The 18,802-nt window shown below is 49.7% G+C and overlaps 2 protein-coding genes across 2 annotated transcripts in view; one reads left to right on the plus strand and one right to left on the minus strand.

Moving 5' to 3' along the window:
- The first annotated feature begins 471 nt into the window (after window positions 1–471).
- Window positions 472–14,944, plus strand: ALG3 (ALG3 alpha-1,3- mannosyltransferase). Its single transcript, XM_066619807.1, has 9 exons — window positions 472–702; window positions 3,761–3,860; window positions 4,020–4,167; window positions 5,092–5,252; window positions 8,570–8,690; window positions 10,720–10,925; window positions 11,209–11,285; window positions 11,450–11,594; window positions 14,530–14,944. Exons 1-9 carry the CDS (start codon window positions 531–533, stop codon window positions 14,699–14,701), a joined length of 1,302 nt encoding a protein of 433 aa, XP_066475904.1. The 5' UTR covers window positions 472–530; the 3' UTR covers window positions 14,702–14,944.
- Window positions 14,945–15,156: 212 nt separating this feature from the next.
- VWA5B2 (von Willebrand factor A domain containing 5B2) overlaps window positions 15,157–18,802 on the minus strand; it is a 30,866-nt gene continuing 27,220 nt past the window's right edge. The window contains exons 18-21 of the mRNA XM_066619806.1: window positions 18,274–18,339; window positions 16,929–16,998; window positions 16,178–16,289; window positions 15,157–15,819 (exon numbers count right to left, since the gene is read on the minus strand). Coding sequence (XP_066475903.1) covers window positions 15,157–15,819; window positions 16,178–16,289; window positions 16,929–16,998; window positions 18,274–18,339 — 911 coding nt within the window. The remainder of the gene's footprint in view (window positions 15,820–16,177; window positions 16,290–16,928; window positions 16,999–18,273; window positions 18,340–18,802) is intronic.

An 18,802-nucleotide genomic window follows, 5' to 3' on the forward strand; every position in this document is an offset into this window, starting at 1 on the left:
GCCACGGGATGTGGGGATGGCATAAGGGCTGGATGTCTTCAAAAGGGGATGGACAGATTTCTGGAGGGGTTACAAGCCCCGATGTGCCTGTGCAGCCTCCTGGTTTTAGAAGAGGGCGGCCTCAGAGTGCCAGGTGCCGGGGAGGGCACCAGGATGCAGGTCTCTTGTCGTCTTGTGTGCTCTCAGACAGCCCACTGCTAAGCAGGTCTACTCCAAAGCAAGTCCCATTATGCTCCACGGGTCCTGCTCCCAGGAAAGTTGCCCGAGGCAGCTGGTGGGCCAGTGCAAGGTGCGGGAAGCTGCCCGAGACGGCTCTGGGACTGGTCTGACGTTGCTGTGAAAGAGCCCGTGGAACTCCTCGCCACAGGACGCGGGGCCGCCCGGGGGACCCCCTGCAGGCCTGGCGCCTCCGGCCCCCGGAGCGGGCCGCCTTCTCGGAGGCGGAACTGTCGCGCGCAGCCGGCCCGGGGAGCGCTTTGCGGGCTGCACGGCCGTGGGCCAGCGCTGCGCCCCGAGCAGGCTGCAGTGCGATGGCGGCGGGGGCCGCTCGGAGGAAGGGGGCCGCGGGGCCGCCCCTCCTGCGCCGGGCCTGGCAGGACAAGCGCCGCGTGCTGCTCCAGCCCCAGTACACGCCGCTGGTGGCCGCCTGCCTCTGCCTGGCCGAGCTGGGCGTCAACCACTGGGTCATCCACCGGGTGGCATGTGAGTGGGGCGGCGGGGGCGGGGGTGGGGTCGGGGCGCTGCCCCCCCGCTCTGCTCTCCCCACCAGGACTGGCTGCAGCGGGAGGGGGAGGGCCGGCCGGCCGGCCGGCCGGCAGGGCATTCAGCGCCGTGACCCCCCTCTGGCTACGCCACTGCGCGGTGGTCGGAGGGTGGAGGGCTCCGGGCTGGAGTGGAGAGCTGCAGGCCTCGGGGAGAGCCCCGGGGGTGGGGACGGAGGCTCAGTCAGAGCTGGGGCCTTAACGCAGGAGTCCCTCACGATGCCGGGGCTCCCTCCTGGAACAAGGGCATCTGAGCCTGTGCAGAGTGCACTCACTCACTGGTCACTACAGCCAGTCCCCAAGGGGGGACTCGGTGGTCAGCTGCACCCTGGAACTAGAAGAGGGCATCTGAGCCTATGCAGAGTGCACTCACTCGTCACTACAGCCAGTCCCCAAGGGGGGACGGACAGTGGTCAGCTGCACCCATGCCCATCAGAGAGCCCACTTGGGCAGGCTGACCGTGAATCCTCAGCACCAGTGGGCACCATGCAAAGCCCAGTATCCCAGTGCCAGCACTGCTCACTCTCTCTTCTCCCCCCAATCTAGAATTATGGTCAGGATTTTCAAAGGTCAGTGATGGAAACTGAGAGGTGCTTACAGAGTTAAGTGGGGGAGAATGTAGGCAGGGGCAAGAGACAGCAAGCCTTCCTTTGGGAAGTAACTGATGTTAAGGTATAATAAGAGGATGTCTGGGAGGTAACTCTGGCACCTGATAATTATGCAGGTAGGAGATGGGTTATGTGATGCTTTGATTTAGGGCCATAAGCGGCAACACTTGGGATGGAGGTGAGGACAAATCATCAAGATAGCAGGGCATCCAGTTATGGGATGGTACAGGTGTCAGGAGGGGAGACTTGTGCACCATAACTGAAAAGCTCCAAGAGAAATGGGACTAACAGGGATGAATGGGGTTGTAAATCAGTATTAAGGGGAATGAATGAGCAGAGATGCTGGAACAGTGGGGGCCGGGGAGGTTTCTCAATGATTCTTTGCTATGAATGGGGATCTTGCATAATGGGGGCACTATGAGCTGCTCCTATGAAGAATGTCTTTCAGACAGTGAGAACTGGCTCAAATGCTCAGTTCTTTCTCAACTTTTAAAGAACATAAACCTGTGTTTATGTTGCAGCATAAACCTGTATGTGGTTTCGAACTGGATACATGGTGAAGCAATTGCACAATTGCTGCATCATATGTGGATACAGGCACAGATCCAAGCAATCTGGTGGGTGGATACAGAGGCCTGTTCCCCAAGTCATATCTTGCCAGATGGTTACGTGTTTGTTGTAGTGAGCAGGTTGTTAGTACTAACGTGTTATTAAGGCTGCAATCCTATCCCCACTTATCCAGGAGGAAGCTCCATTGACTTTAATGGGAACTAATTCTGAGTAGATATGTATAGGATTGGGTTCTTAATGGGTGTTCTGTCCAGCCCATTTGACTTCTGTCACCAAAACAGTGGCTAGTCTTCAGTGAGTTATTTAGACATTTAGGGCTCAATCCTATCAGACTTTCCAGCACCAATGCAGTCTCAATGCAACCCCAAGATAAGCAAATAAATTCCCTTACCTTGTGGAGGCCTCCGTGACCCTCTCCCCACAGCAGGATGCAGTGCACAGCTGCATTGGTGCTGGAAATTTGGATAGGATATGGCCCTTAGGCAGCCCCATCTCAAGGCCTGGGGATTGGGATTTTCCCTTAAAAAAATCTTAAATACTAAGCAAATGTCTATCACCTGCCTTCCCATTTACTAACAACCAGCCCAAATGGAAACTCTCGGAACCTTTCCAAAATTGTCAGTTGGGCTGCACTAAGGCATGAAGGAAAGCTTCCCTTTCTTGAGCATAGGAGAGGTGGTATAACCAAAGTGATTGTGAGGAGCTCCAGAAGGATCTCTCCAGACTGGCAGAATGGGCAGCAAAATGGCAGATGCGCTTCAGTGTCAGTAAGTGTAAAGTCATGCACATTGGGGCAAAAAATCAAAACTTCACATATAGGCTGATGGGTTCTGAGCTGTCTGTGACAGATCAGGAGAGAGATCTTGGGGTCGTGGTGGACAGGTCGATGAAAGTGTCGACCCAATGTGCGGCGGCAGTGAAGAAGGCCAATTCTATGCTTGGGATCATTAGGAACGGTATTGAGAACAAAACGGCTAGTATTATAATGCTGTTGTACAAATCTATGGTAAGGCCACACCTGGAGTATTGTGTCCAGTTCTGGTCGCCGCATCTCAAAAAAGACATAGTGGAAATGGAAAAGGTGCAAAAGAGAGCGACTAAGATGATTACGGGGCTGGGGCACCTTCCTTATGAGGAAAGGCTACGGCGTTTGGGCCTCTTCAGCCTAGAAAAGAGACGCTTGAGGGGGGACGTGATTGAGACATACAAAATTATGCAGGGCATGGACAGAGTGGATAGGGAGATGCTCTTTACACTCTCACATAATACCAGAACCAGGGGACATCCACTAAAATTGAGTGTTGGGCGGGTTAGGACAGACAAAAGAAAATATTTCTTTACTCAGCGTGTGGTCGGTCTGTGGAACTCCTTGCCACAGGATGTGGTGCTGGCGTCTAGCCTAGACGCCTTTAAAAGGGGATTGGACATGTTTCTGGAGGAAAAATCCATTATGGGGTACAAGCCATGATGTGTATGCGCAACCTCCTGATTGTAGAAATGGGTTAAGTCAGAATGCCAGATGTAGGGGAGGGCACCAGGATGAGGTCTCTTGTTATCTGGTGTGCTCCCTGGGGCATTTGGTGGGCCGCTGTGAGATACAGGAAGCTGGACTAGATGGGCCTGTGGCCTGATCCAGTGGGGCTGTTCTTATGTTTTTAACAGAGAAGCAACTCCAGGTGCATTTTTATATAGTTCTGTATACTTGACACACAAGGAAGTTAAGAGAGTGCTCTTGGATCATTTGGGGCTCAAACCTTTCAAGCAGTTGAACAATTTGTGGTCCTCCTCTATGGTGCAGCTTTCCCTGTACTCTTCCCACAGATACAGAGATCGACTGGAAAGCCTACATGGATGAGGTGGAGGGAGTTGTCAATGGGACCCTGGATTATACCCAACTTAAAGGAGACACAGGTCCCCTTGTGTGAGTACCAGTGACCACTTAGGTGTAACTAGGTTTTCTGAGGATTGGGGTGGATATGTCACTGCCAGAGTCTGGGGATTTGGGAGGAAGTGAGGTGGGGAAGAGAATGAGCTTCTTCTGCATTCTTCTTTAGTGCCTTGTTTTTTGGCCTCTTTGCAGTTACCCTGCTGGTTTTGTTTACATCTTCCTGGGCCTGTATTATGTCACCAGCCGTGGCACTAACATCCGCCTGGCCCAGTATGTCTTTGCTGCCCTGTACCTTGCTACTCTGCTGCTTGTCTTCCGCATCTACAGCCGAACCAACAAGGTCAGTAGCTACCGACAGCAGGAGACAGAAAGGGCCTTCTTTTCATCTGTGAAAGGTTGCTGATAGGAGCCCCCCCACCGGAACTCATCCTTCTCCATGCAGAATTAGTGTGACCTGAAAGTGATGGCCAAAAGTCAGAGAGTCAAGGGGCTGCAGGGTAGGGCAGAAAATGAGAATTGTAAGGATCTGCATGACTGGCAGTGCAAGCCTAAGCATGCCTACTCAGAAGTAAAGCCATTGCGTTCAACGAGGTTTTGAGCTTTACTTCCAGGTAATTGTGTACAGGATTGCAGTTGGGAGTGATGATTTATTGTTTATATGGAATCATCAGGATAATATAAGAAAAATAACATATGGGCACCTCCCTTAAAAAGTGTACAGTCTAAACTGAGGCTGCAACCAAGACATTTGAGAACACTGGGTGAGTTTGCAGATTCATCTTTAGCAGAAAGTTTCTAATCAGAATGTTTTTGCAGTTAATATTTGTCTGAATGCCTTCTTGTATTTAGGGCAGACTTTCAGTTCTGGGGTTGTACTTCTCTTTCACCAGATACACTGAGATGGAGAATCCTGACAACCTAATCTTGCATTTTGAGAGACAAACAAATTGTTCCTCACTGTGGTCAGAGAGAAAAGTTTTGGCAACTTCTGCTGGATGCTTGCCAATAAAGAAGGGCAGATTGAGTTTTCAGTAGCAGGTGAGATTGCAGTCTTCACTCAGTGCAAATCCAAGCCTGCACTCTGAGAAGGTGCCTTGAACTTGGGCTGGCAGCCTGCACATGTAGCAAAAAATGGTGTGTGAAATTTTCAGTGGAGCTGGAAAGCAAGCCCTGTAGGATGGGAAGAGCAGCAGCTTGGCAGATGGAGCAGGGGCTGTCCCCATGGCAGCTAGAGCCTGGTTGTTCATTGCCCCCTTTGTTGCAGGTTCCGCCTTATGTTTTCTTCTTCATGTGCTGCGCCTCCTACCGCATCCACTCCATCTTCGTTTTGCGTCTCTTCAATGACCCTGTCGCCATGGCGATCCTCTTCCTGGCTGTCAACCTCTTCCTGGAGAACCACTGGTCCTGGGGCTGCTTCTGCTTCAGGTGAGACCCCTTGTTTCTTGCAGAAGCATGAATGGCTTTTCATTGTCACTTTGAAGATAGGATACAAAGCAGGGACTTGCAGAGCCCATTTGTTGCTCCGTGTGTTGAAAGTCTTCGTCGTTCTGTCAACCTTGGCTTTTTGCTAATTGGACTTTTGTGTCTCTCTTCTAGTTTGGTTTGCTAGCAGTTCTTGACTCCCTTTTCATCTTCAGGAATCTGTTTTCATGAGTGCCTTTGTCAAGTGCCTCCTCCCGAAGTATCAAGTGGTGGGCCACCCATTACACACCTAGCAAGTCTTGACACGTTCGGTCTCTCGTTGGCTCCACCAATGAAATCCCCTTGTTCAGTACATCCCGTGCTCTCTCTCAATTCTCCCTTTCCTGACTCAGCTGTGGTAGGATAGTTGAATGTATAATAAAAGCTGCTACTGGCCACATTTTTATATGACTGTGATAGACTTAATTAAAAATTACAATGTTTGCATGAAACAAGACTTTAGCTAGAAAAAGCAGATCTGGTTTTGCAGGAAATACCTCCAGCTGGGCACAGCTCTATGCACATTCCAAGTTTTTAGATGGACTTCTTTGGGCAGCTCTCACTTTTGGGAATGTGAACATAAGAACATAAGAACAGCCCCACTGGATCAGGCCATAGGCCCATCTAGTCCAGCTTCCTGTATCTCACAGCGGCCCACCAAATGCCCCAGGGAGCACACCAGATAACAAGAGACCTCGTCCTGGTGCTCTCCCCTACATCTGGCATTCTGACTTAACCCATTCCTAAAATCAGGAGGTTGCGCATACACATCATGGCTTGTACCCCATAATGGATTTTTCCTCCAGAAACTCGTCCAATCTCCTTTTAAAGGCGTCCAGGCTAGACGCCAGCACCACATCCTGTGGCAAGGAGTTCCACAGACCGACCACGCGCTGAGTAAAGAAATATTTTCTTTTGTCTGTCCTAACCCTCCCAACACTCAATTTTAGTGGATGTCCCCTGGTTCTGGTATTATGTGAGAGTGTAAAGAGCATCTCCCTATCCACTCTGTCCATCCCCTGCATAATTTTGCATGTCTCAATCATGTCCCCCCTCAAGCGTCTCTTTTCTAGGCTGAAGAGGCCCAAACGCCGTAGCCTTTCCTCATAAGGAAGGTGCCCCAGCCCCGTAATCAGCTTAGTCGCTCTCTTTTGCACCTTTTCCATTTCCACTATGTCTTTTTTGAGATGCGGCGACCAGAACTGGACACAATACTCCAGGTGTGGCCTTACCATCGATTTGTACAACGGCATTATAATATTAGCCGTTTTGTTCTCAATACCCTTCCTAATGATCCCAAGCATAGAATTGGCCTTCTTCACTGCCGCTGCACATTGGGTCGACACTTTCATCAACCTGTCCACCACCACCCCAAGATCTCTCTCCTGATCTGTCACAGACAGCTCAGAACCCATCAGCCTATATCTAAAGTTTTGATTTTTTGCCCCAATGTGCATGACTTTACACTTACTGACATTGAAGCGCATCTGCCATTTTGCTGCCCATTCTGCTAGTCTGGAGAGATCCTTCTGGAGCTCCTCACAATCACTTCTAGTCTTTACCACTCGGAAAAGTTTGGTGTCGTCCGCAAACTTAGCCACTTCACTGCTCAACCCTGTCTCCAGGTCATTTATGAAGAGGTTGAAAAGCACCGGTCCCAGGACAGATCCTTGGGGCACACCGCTTTTCACCTCTCTCCATTGTGAAAATTGCCCATTGACACCCACTCTCTGCTTCCTGGCCTCCAACCAGTTCTCAATCCACGAGAGGACCTGTCCTCTAATTCCCTGACTGTGGAGTTTTTTCAGTAGCCTTTGGTGAGGGACCGTGTCAAACGCCTTCTGAAAGTCCAGATATATAATGTCCACGGGTTGTCCCGCATCCACATGCCTGTTGACCTTTTCAAAGAATTCTATAAGGTTTGTGAGGCAAGACTTACCCTTACAGAAGCCATGCTGACTCTCCCTCAGCAAGGCCTGTTCGTCTATGTGTTTTGAGATCCTATCTTTGATAAGGCATTCCACCATCTTACCCGGTATGGATGTTAGGCTGACCGGCCTATAGTTTCCCGGGTCCCCCCTCTTTCCCTTTTTAAAAATAGGCGTGACATTTGCTATCCTCCAATCTTCTGGCACCATGGCTGTTTTGAGGGACAAGTTGCATACCTTAGTCAAGAGATCTGCAACTTCATTCTTCAATTCCTTAATAACCCTTGGGTGTATGCCATCAGGGCCCGGTGACTTATTGATCTTTAATTTATCAATGAGGTCTGAAATGTGGTGATTTCAAATGTTCATATAACACCTTGCAGGAAAAAAAAAAAAGACGTTCTCAAAGCAGTTTGCATAGTGAATGGAACGCCCTAAAGAGGCTCACCAACACCAGCAAACAGCCACTGGGATTGCCAGTGTATCCCCTTATTGCAGCTGAGAAAGGCTGAAAGGAAGTGGCTTGCCTAAGACCACCCTGTGAATTCATGGCAGAGGCAGAGTCCAACAGGAGAAGTCCCAATTCACAGCTCAGACCCTTCACCACTGCTGGGCTATGCTGTGTTCAGCTGGCTGGTGAAAGGTTACTCTGCTTGAAATGCAACTGACTCTGTTCCCCTCCGTGGACTCAGTTTCCCACCCTGTAGGCCTCCATGCAATCAATTTTCGAGGATCACAGCATCTCTTAGACGCAGAATATATATTGTTATGAATTCAGATCCAACAGTGGATTCTTATAAGTACTCTGATTGCAGGTAATCCCTTCTCTTAATTTTGTGTACTCTGTGCGCACTCTCTCCCATTCTCTCTTTTGCTGTCTCTGTCAAGTCTCTAGAACTCTTGGTTAAAGCTTTCTACCCCTCACCTCTCTTCCTTGTTTCCTTTGTTCCACCTGAGCTTGCCAGCTATTCATTTACTTTGGTCTTTAATATCTGATGTTTTCCACTGCACCACTTGTCTGCTTGCAGAATCTTTCATCTCAGGACTCACTTCCTCAGCACAGCCGTCCCAGATCTTCCCTTGTTGCACCTCCATTGTTGCTTGGCTCTACCTCACCCTTTACTGCAGCACATTCGTCAGCCCCATATTTCTCCTCTTATTACAGCCTGGCCTGGTCAGGGCTGCTTGTAAACCTCATGGTCAAGCCCAGTCCCTTCAAAGTTCCAAAAGCACCAAGCACACCACTGGTACTTTATCAGTGTTAAATAGCAGTAGTAGGAGATCAGGTGTGTAGGGAGGTGGGAACAGGAACAGGGCCTTGCACTAACCCCATCTCTGCCTTTCTTCCTCCAGCTTGGCTGTGTCTGTCAAAATGAATATCCTGCTCTTTGCGCCTGGTCTCCTCTTCCTCCTCCTGTGGCGGTTTGGCCTGCTGGGTGCCATTCCGAAGCTTGCCATCTGTGCGATCCTACAGGTAAGGGGAAGGTCGTTAGCTGTAGCTGTGGTGGAAGAGTGTGTGTGTTTTCAGTGCAGAAAGCCCACCCTGAATTCCTGAGTTCCTAGTCCAAAGATTCTTGGGTAACCAGGGAAGACTTCTCTCTGCCTGAGATCTTGGAGGGCCGTAGACAGTCATGGAATAATGGTCCAGTGGTCAGACAGTAGAAGAGCTCTCTCTCTCTGTGCATGTGTGTACACATGTACACTCATCTGTAATTAGCAGATGAGACTTGGTTTTTTATTAACTACTGCAGTGTTTGATACAGCTTGGTCTAACTTCATTGCACTGTAAATCTCCTGATCTACTTACTGCTTTTCTTGGGGCTTCACATAAATTGTTTCATGTGGCAACATAGTAAAATCATTCATTTTACTCATAGTAAAATCATTCATTTGCATTTACCAAGTATGCAAATCTTTCTTGCTGGACATTCATGGTGAAACTCATTCCATGTATATGGTTCCATGCAAACCATGGAACAGGTACTTGTGGGGCAATTTAGAGCATGTGGTAGCTGTGATGTCCAGCCCAGCTCTTATGTGCCACCAAAAGGGATCTATCCTGGCTGGTGGCCAACCTTGTGAAGAAGCCTGGGTTATTCTGTTCCTGCCAACTGACAATAGAGCAGGAGCAGGTTGCTGCCTACAAGAACTTCTGGGAATCTGCATAGCCGAGACCATGTCCTTAAAAGTCTGTTGCAACCCACCAGTTTGTGTAAAGCTTTCTCCATCCCTTTAAGGGGCAGGTAAGGGGGGCGGTAGCAATGTGATCCCCAGATTGCATTGCTAAGGGGGGGTTCAGGGTACTTTTACTTAACTGGGCTTCTGCAAGCAGCAGGAGGTGTGGGGAGCCCTCCGCAGGGCTCCCAGAGTGTTAGAATGCTGAGAAACAGCACTTGCAAACCACTTCTGGTTTGCATCTCCTGCTGCTTGCAGAAGCCCACAGTAAGTAAAAGCACCTCCCCTTAGTAATGCGATTCTAGGCATTGCCTTGCTGCCCTTGCCCCTTCCCCGCAAAGACTTACTTAGGGAGTAATGCTCCCTAAAAGTTTGAGAACCACTGTCCTATATCACTCTGCATCTCTCTCATTATATTATATAATTCTTTTTTTCCTCTCCTTACCCCAATTATCTCTGAAGACTTTGATGATGAAGAAGCTAGAATAAATTCTGCCAAGCAAATGGCATGTGTGTATTTGTCAAGTTGTTTGTGAAATTGCACAGTAGTAGTTCATGATTCTTGTGTAGAAAAGTGCACGAAGTATTCCATTGCACTAAACCACTACTGGTGGTCTCTGGTATTTTATTCCTTAAATTAGGGTGCAGGGAGGAGGAGATGACTTGTGAGGGGAGTAGGCAAGTAGACTGTTCTCCAGCACAAATTGGAGAGGGCTACATGGGCAAAGCTTGGAAAAACCCTGTTGGGCAAGGCATAGCAGCCCTTTGTAAACACAGCAGGGTAAACACAGGATGTGCTTACAGTGATGCAGTAAGTAATAAATGCAGCAGGTTCTGCAAACAGACATTTTGCAAAGCTGAGCTGCAGCACAGACAGTCTGAAGAAGAAGAGGAGGAAGTTAGAGGTGGTCAGGATATGCAAACCTGGTCATGTTCTCCTTGCAGCTGCACATCTTCATGGGTTTTGTAGTCTTAAGTCAGCAAAATGGTATCTGGTGCTCCTAATGTGGCAAGAATGTTTTTTTACCCTCTTGTTTGTGCTAAAATCAAGATAACACTTTCTGGATGAAATGCGCACTGGGGCCTATGAAGCAATTCAGGTTCTGTCTGCCCTCCATTTTGAAACACCCATCTTCACAAACAGAATTCCACATTTCACCCTGATGTCAGTTTTAGAAGGAATTCAGTAGCCCCCTTAATTGCTTGTGCCGCCTGCTAGGATTTGGCAGACTGGAGCACTTCACCATCTACCAGCACTCAAGGTGTCAATAGAGCATTACTATGAAGTTCTTGGAGAGGGCATTTCAAGGTGCGGATGTTTCTTGCAGGTGGTTCTGGGGTTGCCCTTCCTGCTGGTGAACCCGGTTGGGTACCTGACTCGCTCCTTCGACCTTGGCCGCCAGTTCCTCTTCAAGTGGACAGTGAACTGGCGATTCCTGCCAGAAGAGGTTTTCCAGCACCGGGCATTCCACCTAGCTTTGCTGATTGCCCACCTAACTGCCCTGGGGCTCTTCGCACTGAACAGGTGGCGCAGGTGAGGTGGTGATGCTGCTCTTTTGCACAGGGAATGGAGGTACAGAGGGGATGCAATTCTGTGGGACTTGAGCCAGTCCCTACAGTTTCCTGATAATGTTGAGTTGTAATGAGTTGCTTGATAATGTTTATCCTCTTTCCAGGGAGATGGCATTGGGTTGGGACGGCAGGCTGACCTTTCTAGTGGGGGCAGTTGACTGCAGCAGAATCTCTTTCAGGCTTCTGTTCTGAAATGGCAATGGATCGCTGCAGTTCTGCCTGTTTTTCTTGCCCCCACCTTCCAGGTCTGATGAAAGCATCCTGTCACTGCTCAAGGATCCAGCTGAGAGGAAGACCCCTTCACAGCCCCTCTCAGTCAATCATATCCTTTCTCTAAAGTGGCGTGGCAGGACCACTTGGGGCCTGTGTGGTCAGAGGTGGAGTGGATGGAGGGGGAAGAGGAGCAGATGATAATGACTGGAGGGGCTGTGTCTCCACCTGGAAGTGACCTATGGGCAGCACGTTATTCCCTTAACAAAAGGTCACAGGTGGTCTTTGCTCTCTTCACATCCAACTTCATTGGCGTGTGCTTCAGCCGCTCCTTGCACTACCAGTTTTATGTCTGGTATTTCCACACTCTGCCTTACCTGCTGTGGTGCACACCAGCCAAGAAGCTTGCCCATCTTCTAAAGTATGTACCTTCATCGATCGGGGGGGGGGGCCCTGAACAGGGTTGGCACAAGGTTTGTCTGGGCCCTGGGGCGAAGCTTGATATTTTACCCCCACCATGGTTCACCTGGAATGCAGCAGCCAGCTTCTATCCCTCCCGCCGACTCCTCTAGCCCTGGGCTTTCTCCCAAAGTGCCACGTGTCGCTGCAGGGGCTTGGAAAAAAGCCCTTTGGTAGATGGGAAAGGACTGCTGCACAAGTCCGATGCAGACCTGTAAGGAAATACAGTGTTACATGGTGACTCTGTATCTTCTGATCTCTGGATGTAGGTTACAGAGTTATTCTACAACTTTATATTTACTTCCATTTCTACACCTGCCCCCCACTTCATCCATGACCTGAATTGACGTTTTGGAAGGATGAGACCCTCTCCTCCGACCTATCATCCATGGAGCCCCTCCACAGTGCTTTGATTCATTTTCCACTCAATAAGAGCAAGCAAGAAGAGGCTTGGGCAGTGGCAGTCACTTTCTCCTCTCCCTTGGAGGAGTCGCATGTTCTACTTTTCCTGTTCACCTATAAAAAAATTCTGGTGCAAGGATGAGGAAAGAGACGGCAGGGGAGGTTAGGGGCAGGGTCATCCTTCTTCACCTCTCCCTGCCCACTCAGCTGCAGTGCGCCCCCCTTTCCCCACCTTCTCCCTCCAGTGCAGGCCTGCTGCTATCCTGGAGGGAATGGATGTGGACTTTCCCTTCCCGCTACTCCCCTGCCAGCTGATGGGTAATATGGGGCCAATACTGGGCTGTCTTACAGCGGTAAAGGTGATTTTGACAGTGTTTGTGAAATGCAAAAGAGAGCGACTAAGATGATTCCTGGGCTGGGGCACCTTCCTTAGAAGGAAAGGCTACAGCGTTTGGGCCTCTTCAGCCTAGAAAAGAGGCGCCTGAGGGGGGACATGATTGAGACATACAAAATTATGCAGGGGAAGGACAGAGTGGATAGAGAGATGCTCTTTACACTCTCACATAACACCAGAACCAGGGGACATCCACTCAAATTTAGTGTTGGGAGGGTTAGGACAGACAAAAGAAAATATTTCTTTACTCAGCTTGTGGTTGGTCTGTGGAACTCCTTGCCACAAGATGTGGTGATGGCATCTGGCCTGGATGCCTTTAAAAGGGGATTGGACAAGTTTCTGGAGGAAAAATCCATTACGGGTTACAAGCCATGATGTGTATGTGCAACCTCCTGATTTTAAAAATGGGCTATGTCAGATGCAAGGGAGGACACCAGGATGCAGGTCTCTTGTTGTCTTATGTGCTCCCTGGGGCATTTGCTGGGCCACCGTGAGAGACAGGAAGCTGGACTAGATGGGCCTATGGCCTGATCCAGTGGGGCTGTTCTTATGTTTCCATCTGGGCTCTGGAACAGGTACATAAGTGGATAACAAGTCAGCTGGAGAGAGGACAGGGTAATGTATTTGGTGGGCTGCTGTGAGATATAGGAAGCTGGACTAGATGGGCCTATGGCCTGATCCAGTGTGGCTGTTCTTATGTAGGAGCTCCCTGGATTTTGCAATCAGAATTCTAGCAACTTCAGTGGTAGATGCAATTTTCCTTGAGTTCAAAATTCAGAAAGATTGTTTTGAAAAGGCAAAAACCTTCTTGTGCCCCCCCCCCCAGCTTTGGTCAAGGCTGAAATTCAACAGCTGCTGCCTGACCTATCAAACATCAAGAATGTCTGTAAAATGATTGTGTGGAAGCATTTTAGCAGATAACTTTATGCAGTGCTCTGCCTCAGTCATACAGTTAGGCTCAATGGGGGTTGCACCTAAAGAAAGTTACAGCCCATTCCTGAGCTGTCCACAGCTGCGGGACCCGGCAGCTCCACGGAGGATCCCCACCGGATCCAGTTTCTCCTGCGCTGCCATGGGAGGCTCCTCAGGAGAAGGGGACATTTCGTCCCTTTCCCCAAGTAAGGGAAGCAGCCCCACAATGGGGCTACTCACTTTAGTGGCGACTGTTTGGTCGCCACTAAAGTAAAGGCGCTCATGTAGGGTGAGCAGCCCTACCCATGAGCCTTGGATCCTGTGGAGCTCGGCTCTGCGGATCCACCTCTCTCCTGCCCCCCCCACACACTTCCCACCCGCCCCTGGCCACACCTCCCCAACCATGCCCCATCTCCCGTTCCGCAGCCCAGTGGTCACGGAGACTGCCGAACTGCGGAACATGGGCACCTGCCACACGCTGGCTCAGCCTTATGGCGCATTTGCAACTGTGGTTCGCGCCACGAAGGCACAGCATGGATCACAGGATCAGGCTCTGAGTCATTACTAAGACCACAATCCTATGCTTCTGTACTCAGAAGTAAGTTCCATTGTCCTGGGCTTACTCCCAGGAAAGTATGCATAGGCTTGCAGCCTTAGACCCATTATAATGAGTAGGCCTTACCCCATTTCTGCCCAGCCCACAGGTGTACACACTGGGTCCCTGTTGTGTGTATGCAACATTAGGCAGAAATGGCTAAAGTTAGTCACAACTAACTCATTTCAATGCTGCTTAGTCATGATTAACTTGCTGATTTTGGCCACAGGGACAGCCTTGTCTCCTAGACCCTGTTAAGGGGAAACCTATTCTTTTGCTTTTCTGTAGAAGCCAGACTTGCAAGTGCTGCTTGGTTGACCTCTGCATCAGCTCCAGTCTCCTTCCTTTTCTTTGCAAAGTAGTTTTTTAAATGCTGAGATGTTTGAACAGATGCACATGCAGGGTGCTTGAAAACAAGAACAGACCAGCTGAAGTGTGAGGGGAGGATTAAAGGGGAGTTGATCCTGAGGCTATATGTATACCCATTTTAGGAGCAAAGGTAAGGGAGGCAGCAAAACCCACACTTGTTCCACCTGAGTTGCTTTCTCACTGGTTACTGTCAAAAGCTAAGCGCATCTTTCCCCCTTACTCTAGGGTGCTTATCTTAGGCTTGATCGAGCTCTCTTGGAACACGTATCCCTCCACGGTTTACAGCTCAGTCTCCCTTCACGTGTGTCATAGCATCATCCTGCTGCAGCTCTGGTATGGCACAGCGTCCACCCCAAAGCCTCCAGAAGAAAAACTGCCTCTGAAAAAGGCAGAGTAAGGACTGGACAAGAACAGCCCTGACAGTGAGAGACAGTCTGGACTTGGGCTGGACATTGCTGTGGGTCAGCTGCTGCCGGTGGAGCGCCGGGGCCTCCTGCAATCTGCCCCTCAGATGCAGGCTCTTCTTCCAGACACAGCCGGTCAGCCTGGATTGGTGGGAGTGTCATCCACTTACCTACCTGCCACTGGGAATGTGAAGCACCTTGAATAAAAAGCAGCTGTGCTCTGGCACAGGACCTCTTGCCCTTTGCATTTTTTGGCTTTGCTGGTGCTGGGCTAGGGCACACTCAGTTCTTGTTGGATGCCGGCCAGGCTTGTTGCATCCCACTCCTGCCTGACATGCTATTCAGGGTGACTGACATACCTGGACCATGAAAGAACATGCTGACACGACAAAGCCTGACTCCAGCCTCTTTATTGGTGCTCAGCAAGCCAAAGAGCCTGCCTGCCCTCTCACACGTTGTTTGGGTTGTAACACAGCATGTTCAGCTTGATGTTCTCATCCCAGTGGCGGAGCAGCAGGAAGAGCTGGCGGGCTGCCCCTTTAAGGGCAGCGACATCCATGCCTTCTGGCAACTGCTGTACCCGCAACCAGGCATCAGCCTTGGCTGCCAGCAGCTCCCACTCCACAAAGAACCCAGCACAGCGATGCTCCAGCCAGGCCAGTGCCACTGCTGTGGCCCAGCTCATGTTCTCCAGGTCGCCCTCGGGTGGCTCTAGGCCAGTTTCGTGTAGGCTGATGCTGGCTTCAGAGGCGTCAGGTGAGTGGTCGCAGGCATCTGTCTCGGAGCCCCGCCCACTGTCTGCCTGTGCCCACACGGCAGAGCTCAGCACGTCAGAGCAGGTGCTGAGCGAGCAGGACGCGTCTGGCTCTGGCGCCTGCTCTTTGCTTGCTCCAACTACCTCTTCACCCCCATCTGGGGAAGGGTGGTTTGTGGCTGGCTTTGGGTTGCTCTTGGCAATCAGTGCCCAAGGAGAGGTGCTCGAGGCAGGGCTGAGGCTGGTGCGGTGGGAGGCATAGGGAGAGGCCCGGCGCAGGCGGTCCAGTGGAATCTGAACAACTTCTGAGAAGCTCTCAGTCAGCTGGAACGTGCCAGAGGCCTGCTGCAGCTGCACCTGTCACGATGGGGGAAAAGGTGGGTAGCATTTAGACTTAGCTGGAGGTTCCTGGAGCAACAGGCAATGGAAAGCTCTCCCCATGCTCTTTGATTAGCATCCATTTGTTTCAGGAGTGCTTATGGTAGACAGTATGGTATGATCATGATCCTCCACTACTCTTAAAAGGAAGATACAAACAAACACATGGCTTAAGTTGAATGTTACCATCTCAGGGTAGGAGCTGATTTTACAGGGTCCTGTCCAAAGCCACAGTGCTAATAGGAATCACAGTGGTTGGGAAACTGCTGTTATCTTTTGCAATGCAGATAAAGACAATGCCATTGTGAGGGCAGAGTGTGGGAGGTGGAGTCCTTACCAGTGGGAGGTAGTCCTGTGTGGCACTGTTACAAGAGGAGAGCTCGCTCTCAGGGGTCAGACAGTGTGGGCGAAGTGCCAAGCCTTGTCCCCATCGCCGGCTAATGCTGAATCTGCAGAGACAAACATCCTAGTCATAAGAGCAGCCTGGATGGATTGACCAACTGCCCACTGAGTCTAGAACTCTGTTTTTAGCAGGGGCCAGAGAGATGTCTAGCTGGACCATGAGGACAAAAACCTCCTGTTGTTTGTCTCTAGCATCTGGTACTCGGACACACTGCCTTTGTGTGTGACCATTAGAGCCAATCCTGGGCAGCAAAAGTCCATCACAGGGTACAAGCCATGTTGAGTATGTGCAACCTCCTAATTTCAGGAGGCGGCTACCTCAGAATGCCAGGTGCAAGGGAAGGCACCAGAACGAAGGTCTATTGTCTTGTGGGCTCCCTGAGGCATCTGGTGGTCCACATTCAGATGCAGGACACTGGGCTAGAGGGGCTTTTGGCCTGATGCAGCAGGGCTCTTATGTTCTTAGAGCTGAGGGGCACTCATCTGGTAAACAGCAGAGGGCATCTCACTGTCCATGAATGCCAAATACAAAATTACAAATTCAGAGGATGTGAATTGCCATTGTCTGATCTTGTGAACATTCTTAATGGATGGAGTCTTCACACTGCAGATCTAAGAAAGATTTTCCTGCACTTTATCAAATGTCCCCCAACAGTCCCCAAAACAATGGCCTTGGAAAGGGTCACCTGGAGCCGATGAAGTTCTCCATTGACTTCTGGGAGCCCAGAGAAACAGAAGAGGGACTTGAATCAACACCTAAAGGAGTGAGAGAGAGAGAGAGAGAGAGAGAGACTGGTTAGGAGATGGAAAATAGACTAGCATATACAGCTGCCCCTTTCCACACTTCTTTCCATAGCTGCAGCCCTATTTGCAGGGCTGCATCTTGATGCCAAAGACTCTCCAGTGGGTGCTTTAGTGCCCTGCACAGCATAGCTCACTTTCTATGTCCAGCAAAAGCACAACAGAAGGCTGCCTCACTCTGAATCAGACCCATGGTTCATCAGGTGGATTTCATTTTTGGGGAGGTGATTTTTAAAATTACGTACCAAAACTTTATACAAAATGTTACCCTTTGTATATTGTCAACTGCCTTGTGTCAGAGTATAAGTTTTGAAGGTCTAAAGCAGCTCAGTATTGTCTACATTGACTAGTCTTGGCAATCTAGGGTCTCAGACAGGGGGTCTACCATCCCTGCCTGGGGGTCCCACTGGGGGATGAAGCTGGGTGTTTCTTCATGCAAGGGAAGTGTTCTAATCATGACTGAGCTATGGGCCCTCCCCCAATACAACTGAGAAAATAACTGGATAAGCAAATATAAGCAAATGAGCTCATACTGCACGAAATGTCAAGAACAAAACCCAGCTTGAAGCAGTGTCTGGGTTACCTTGGTGCAGAGCTTTCATTTATTTAAGCACAGAATCGGCATGGCTCTTGGTATGCTTATAAAGATCCTCCTTCAAAATGCTCAATTTGGAGTCAAACTAGATGTGCATTCAAACACATGCTTTTGGACCCTCTAATTTTGGTCTTTTTTGCAGGGTGTCTCTTTTTCACAAATAGTGGGGGATGAAGACTATGTACCTGAAACAGTGGTGTGGAGAAGGGAGACTTTGGCAGTTAGCCCCCATTGTGATTCTGGAACATTTGGCCCCACCCCACTGCTATTTGTAAAAAGAGGGTCAAAAGCATGCAATCCAATGCATATTCAGTTTGACCTCTAATAAACAACTGATCACCAGCAGTGGTAATAAAACTCCCAGACAACAGCCAGGTCAAACACCCAGAGCCAGCCAGTACCTCCAGGGAACAAAAAGGGCTTGGCTTGCCACTGAAAGGCACCCAAGGAGGAGGGAAGCCAGATCTCCCAGAGCGAAGGGTTTCACAGACTGACGAGAAGGCAGTCACCCTTGGCACCTCATCACAGCAGGATACAATCAAACGAAGGAGCCCCATCAGCAGTCTAGTTGCTGGAGTTCTTACCACTTGCAAGTTTCCAGACAATTTTCAAGCCCAACTGTGAACAGGACTTACTATCAGGATGGCTTTGCTTTTCCAGGGCAGCAGAAGAGACATTAACAGGAGAAGGAGGAACTTCTCCTTCTGGGAAGAAAGGAAAAATACAGCAGTTAAAACAAGCTGTCACAGCCTACAAAGGACCAGAGAATGGTCAAGAAATTAGACCATTATGTTGTTTAGCAGGCTATATAGGAGTGAAATGTGCAAAGGTAAGGTTGACTCTCACAGAATACATAATGAAGACAGAACCTGAACTGGAAATCACAAAGCTCATGGCATTCCAAGAGACAATTTGGAGAGCAGACAAGACTGGCAGGGAGGGGCTGAGGATAATCTACAGAAGGAATGAAGAAAGGAACCTCTTCAAAGGATCCAAGTCCTGTCCAACTTATCTTCAAAACGTGGTAACGAACTCTATTGGATTGTCACAGAGAATGGAGACAAGCAAGAGCTGTCACTACCCTGCTTAAACTCAGATCGTGCAAGTCACCACCAATCTAGCAAGACAACATTGCCCCATCAAGCACCCCCATCACTAGCGGTG

Source organism: Tiliqua scincoides, chromosome 3, assembly GCF_035046505.1.
Source record: "Tiliqua scincoides isolate rTilSci1 chromosome 3, rTilSci1.hap2, whole genome shotgun sequence".
Lineage (NCBI taxonomy): Eukaryota > Metazoa > Chordata > Lepidosauria > Squamata > Scincidae > Tiliqua > Tiliqua scincoides.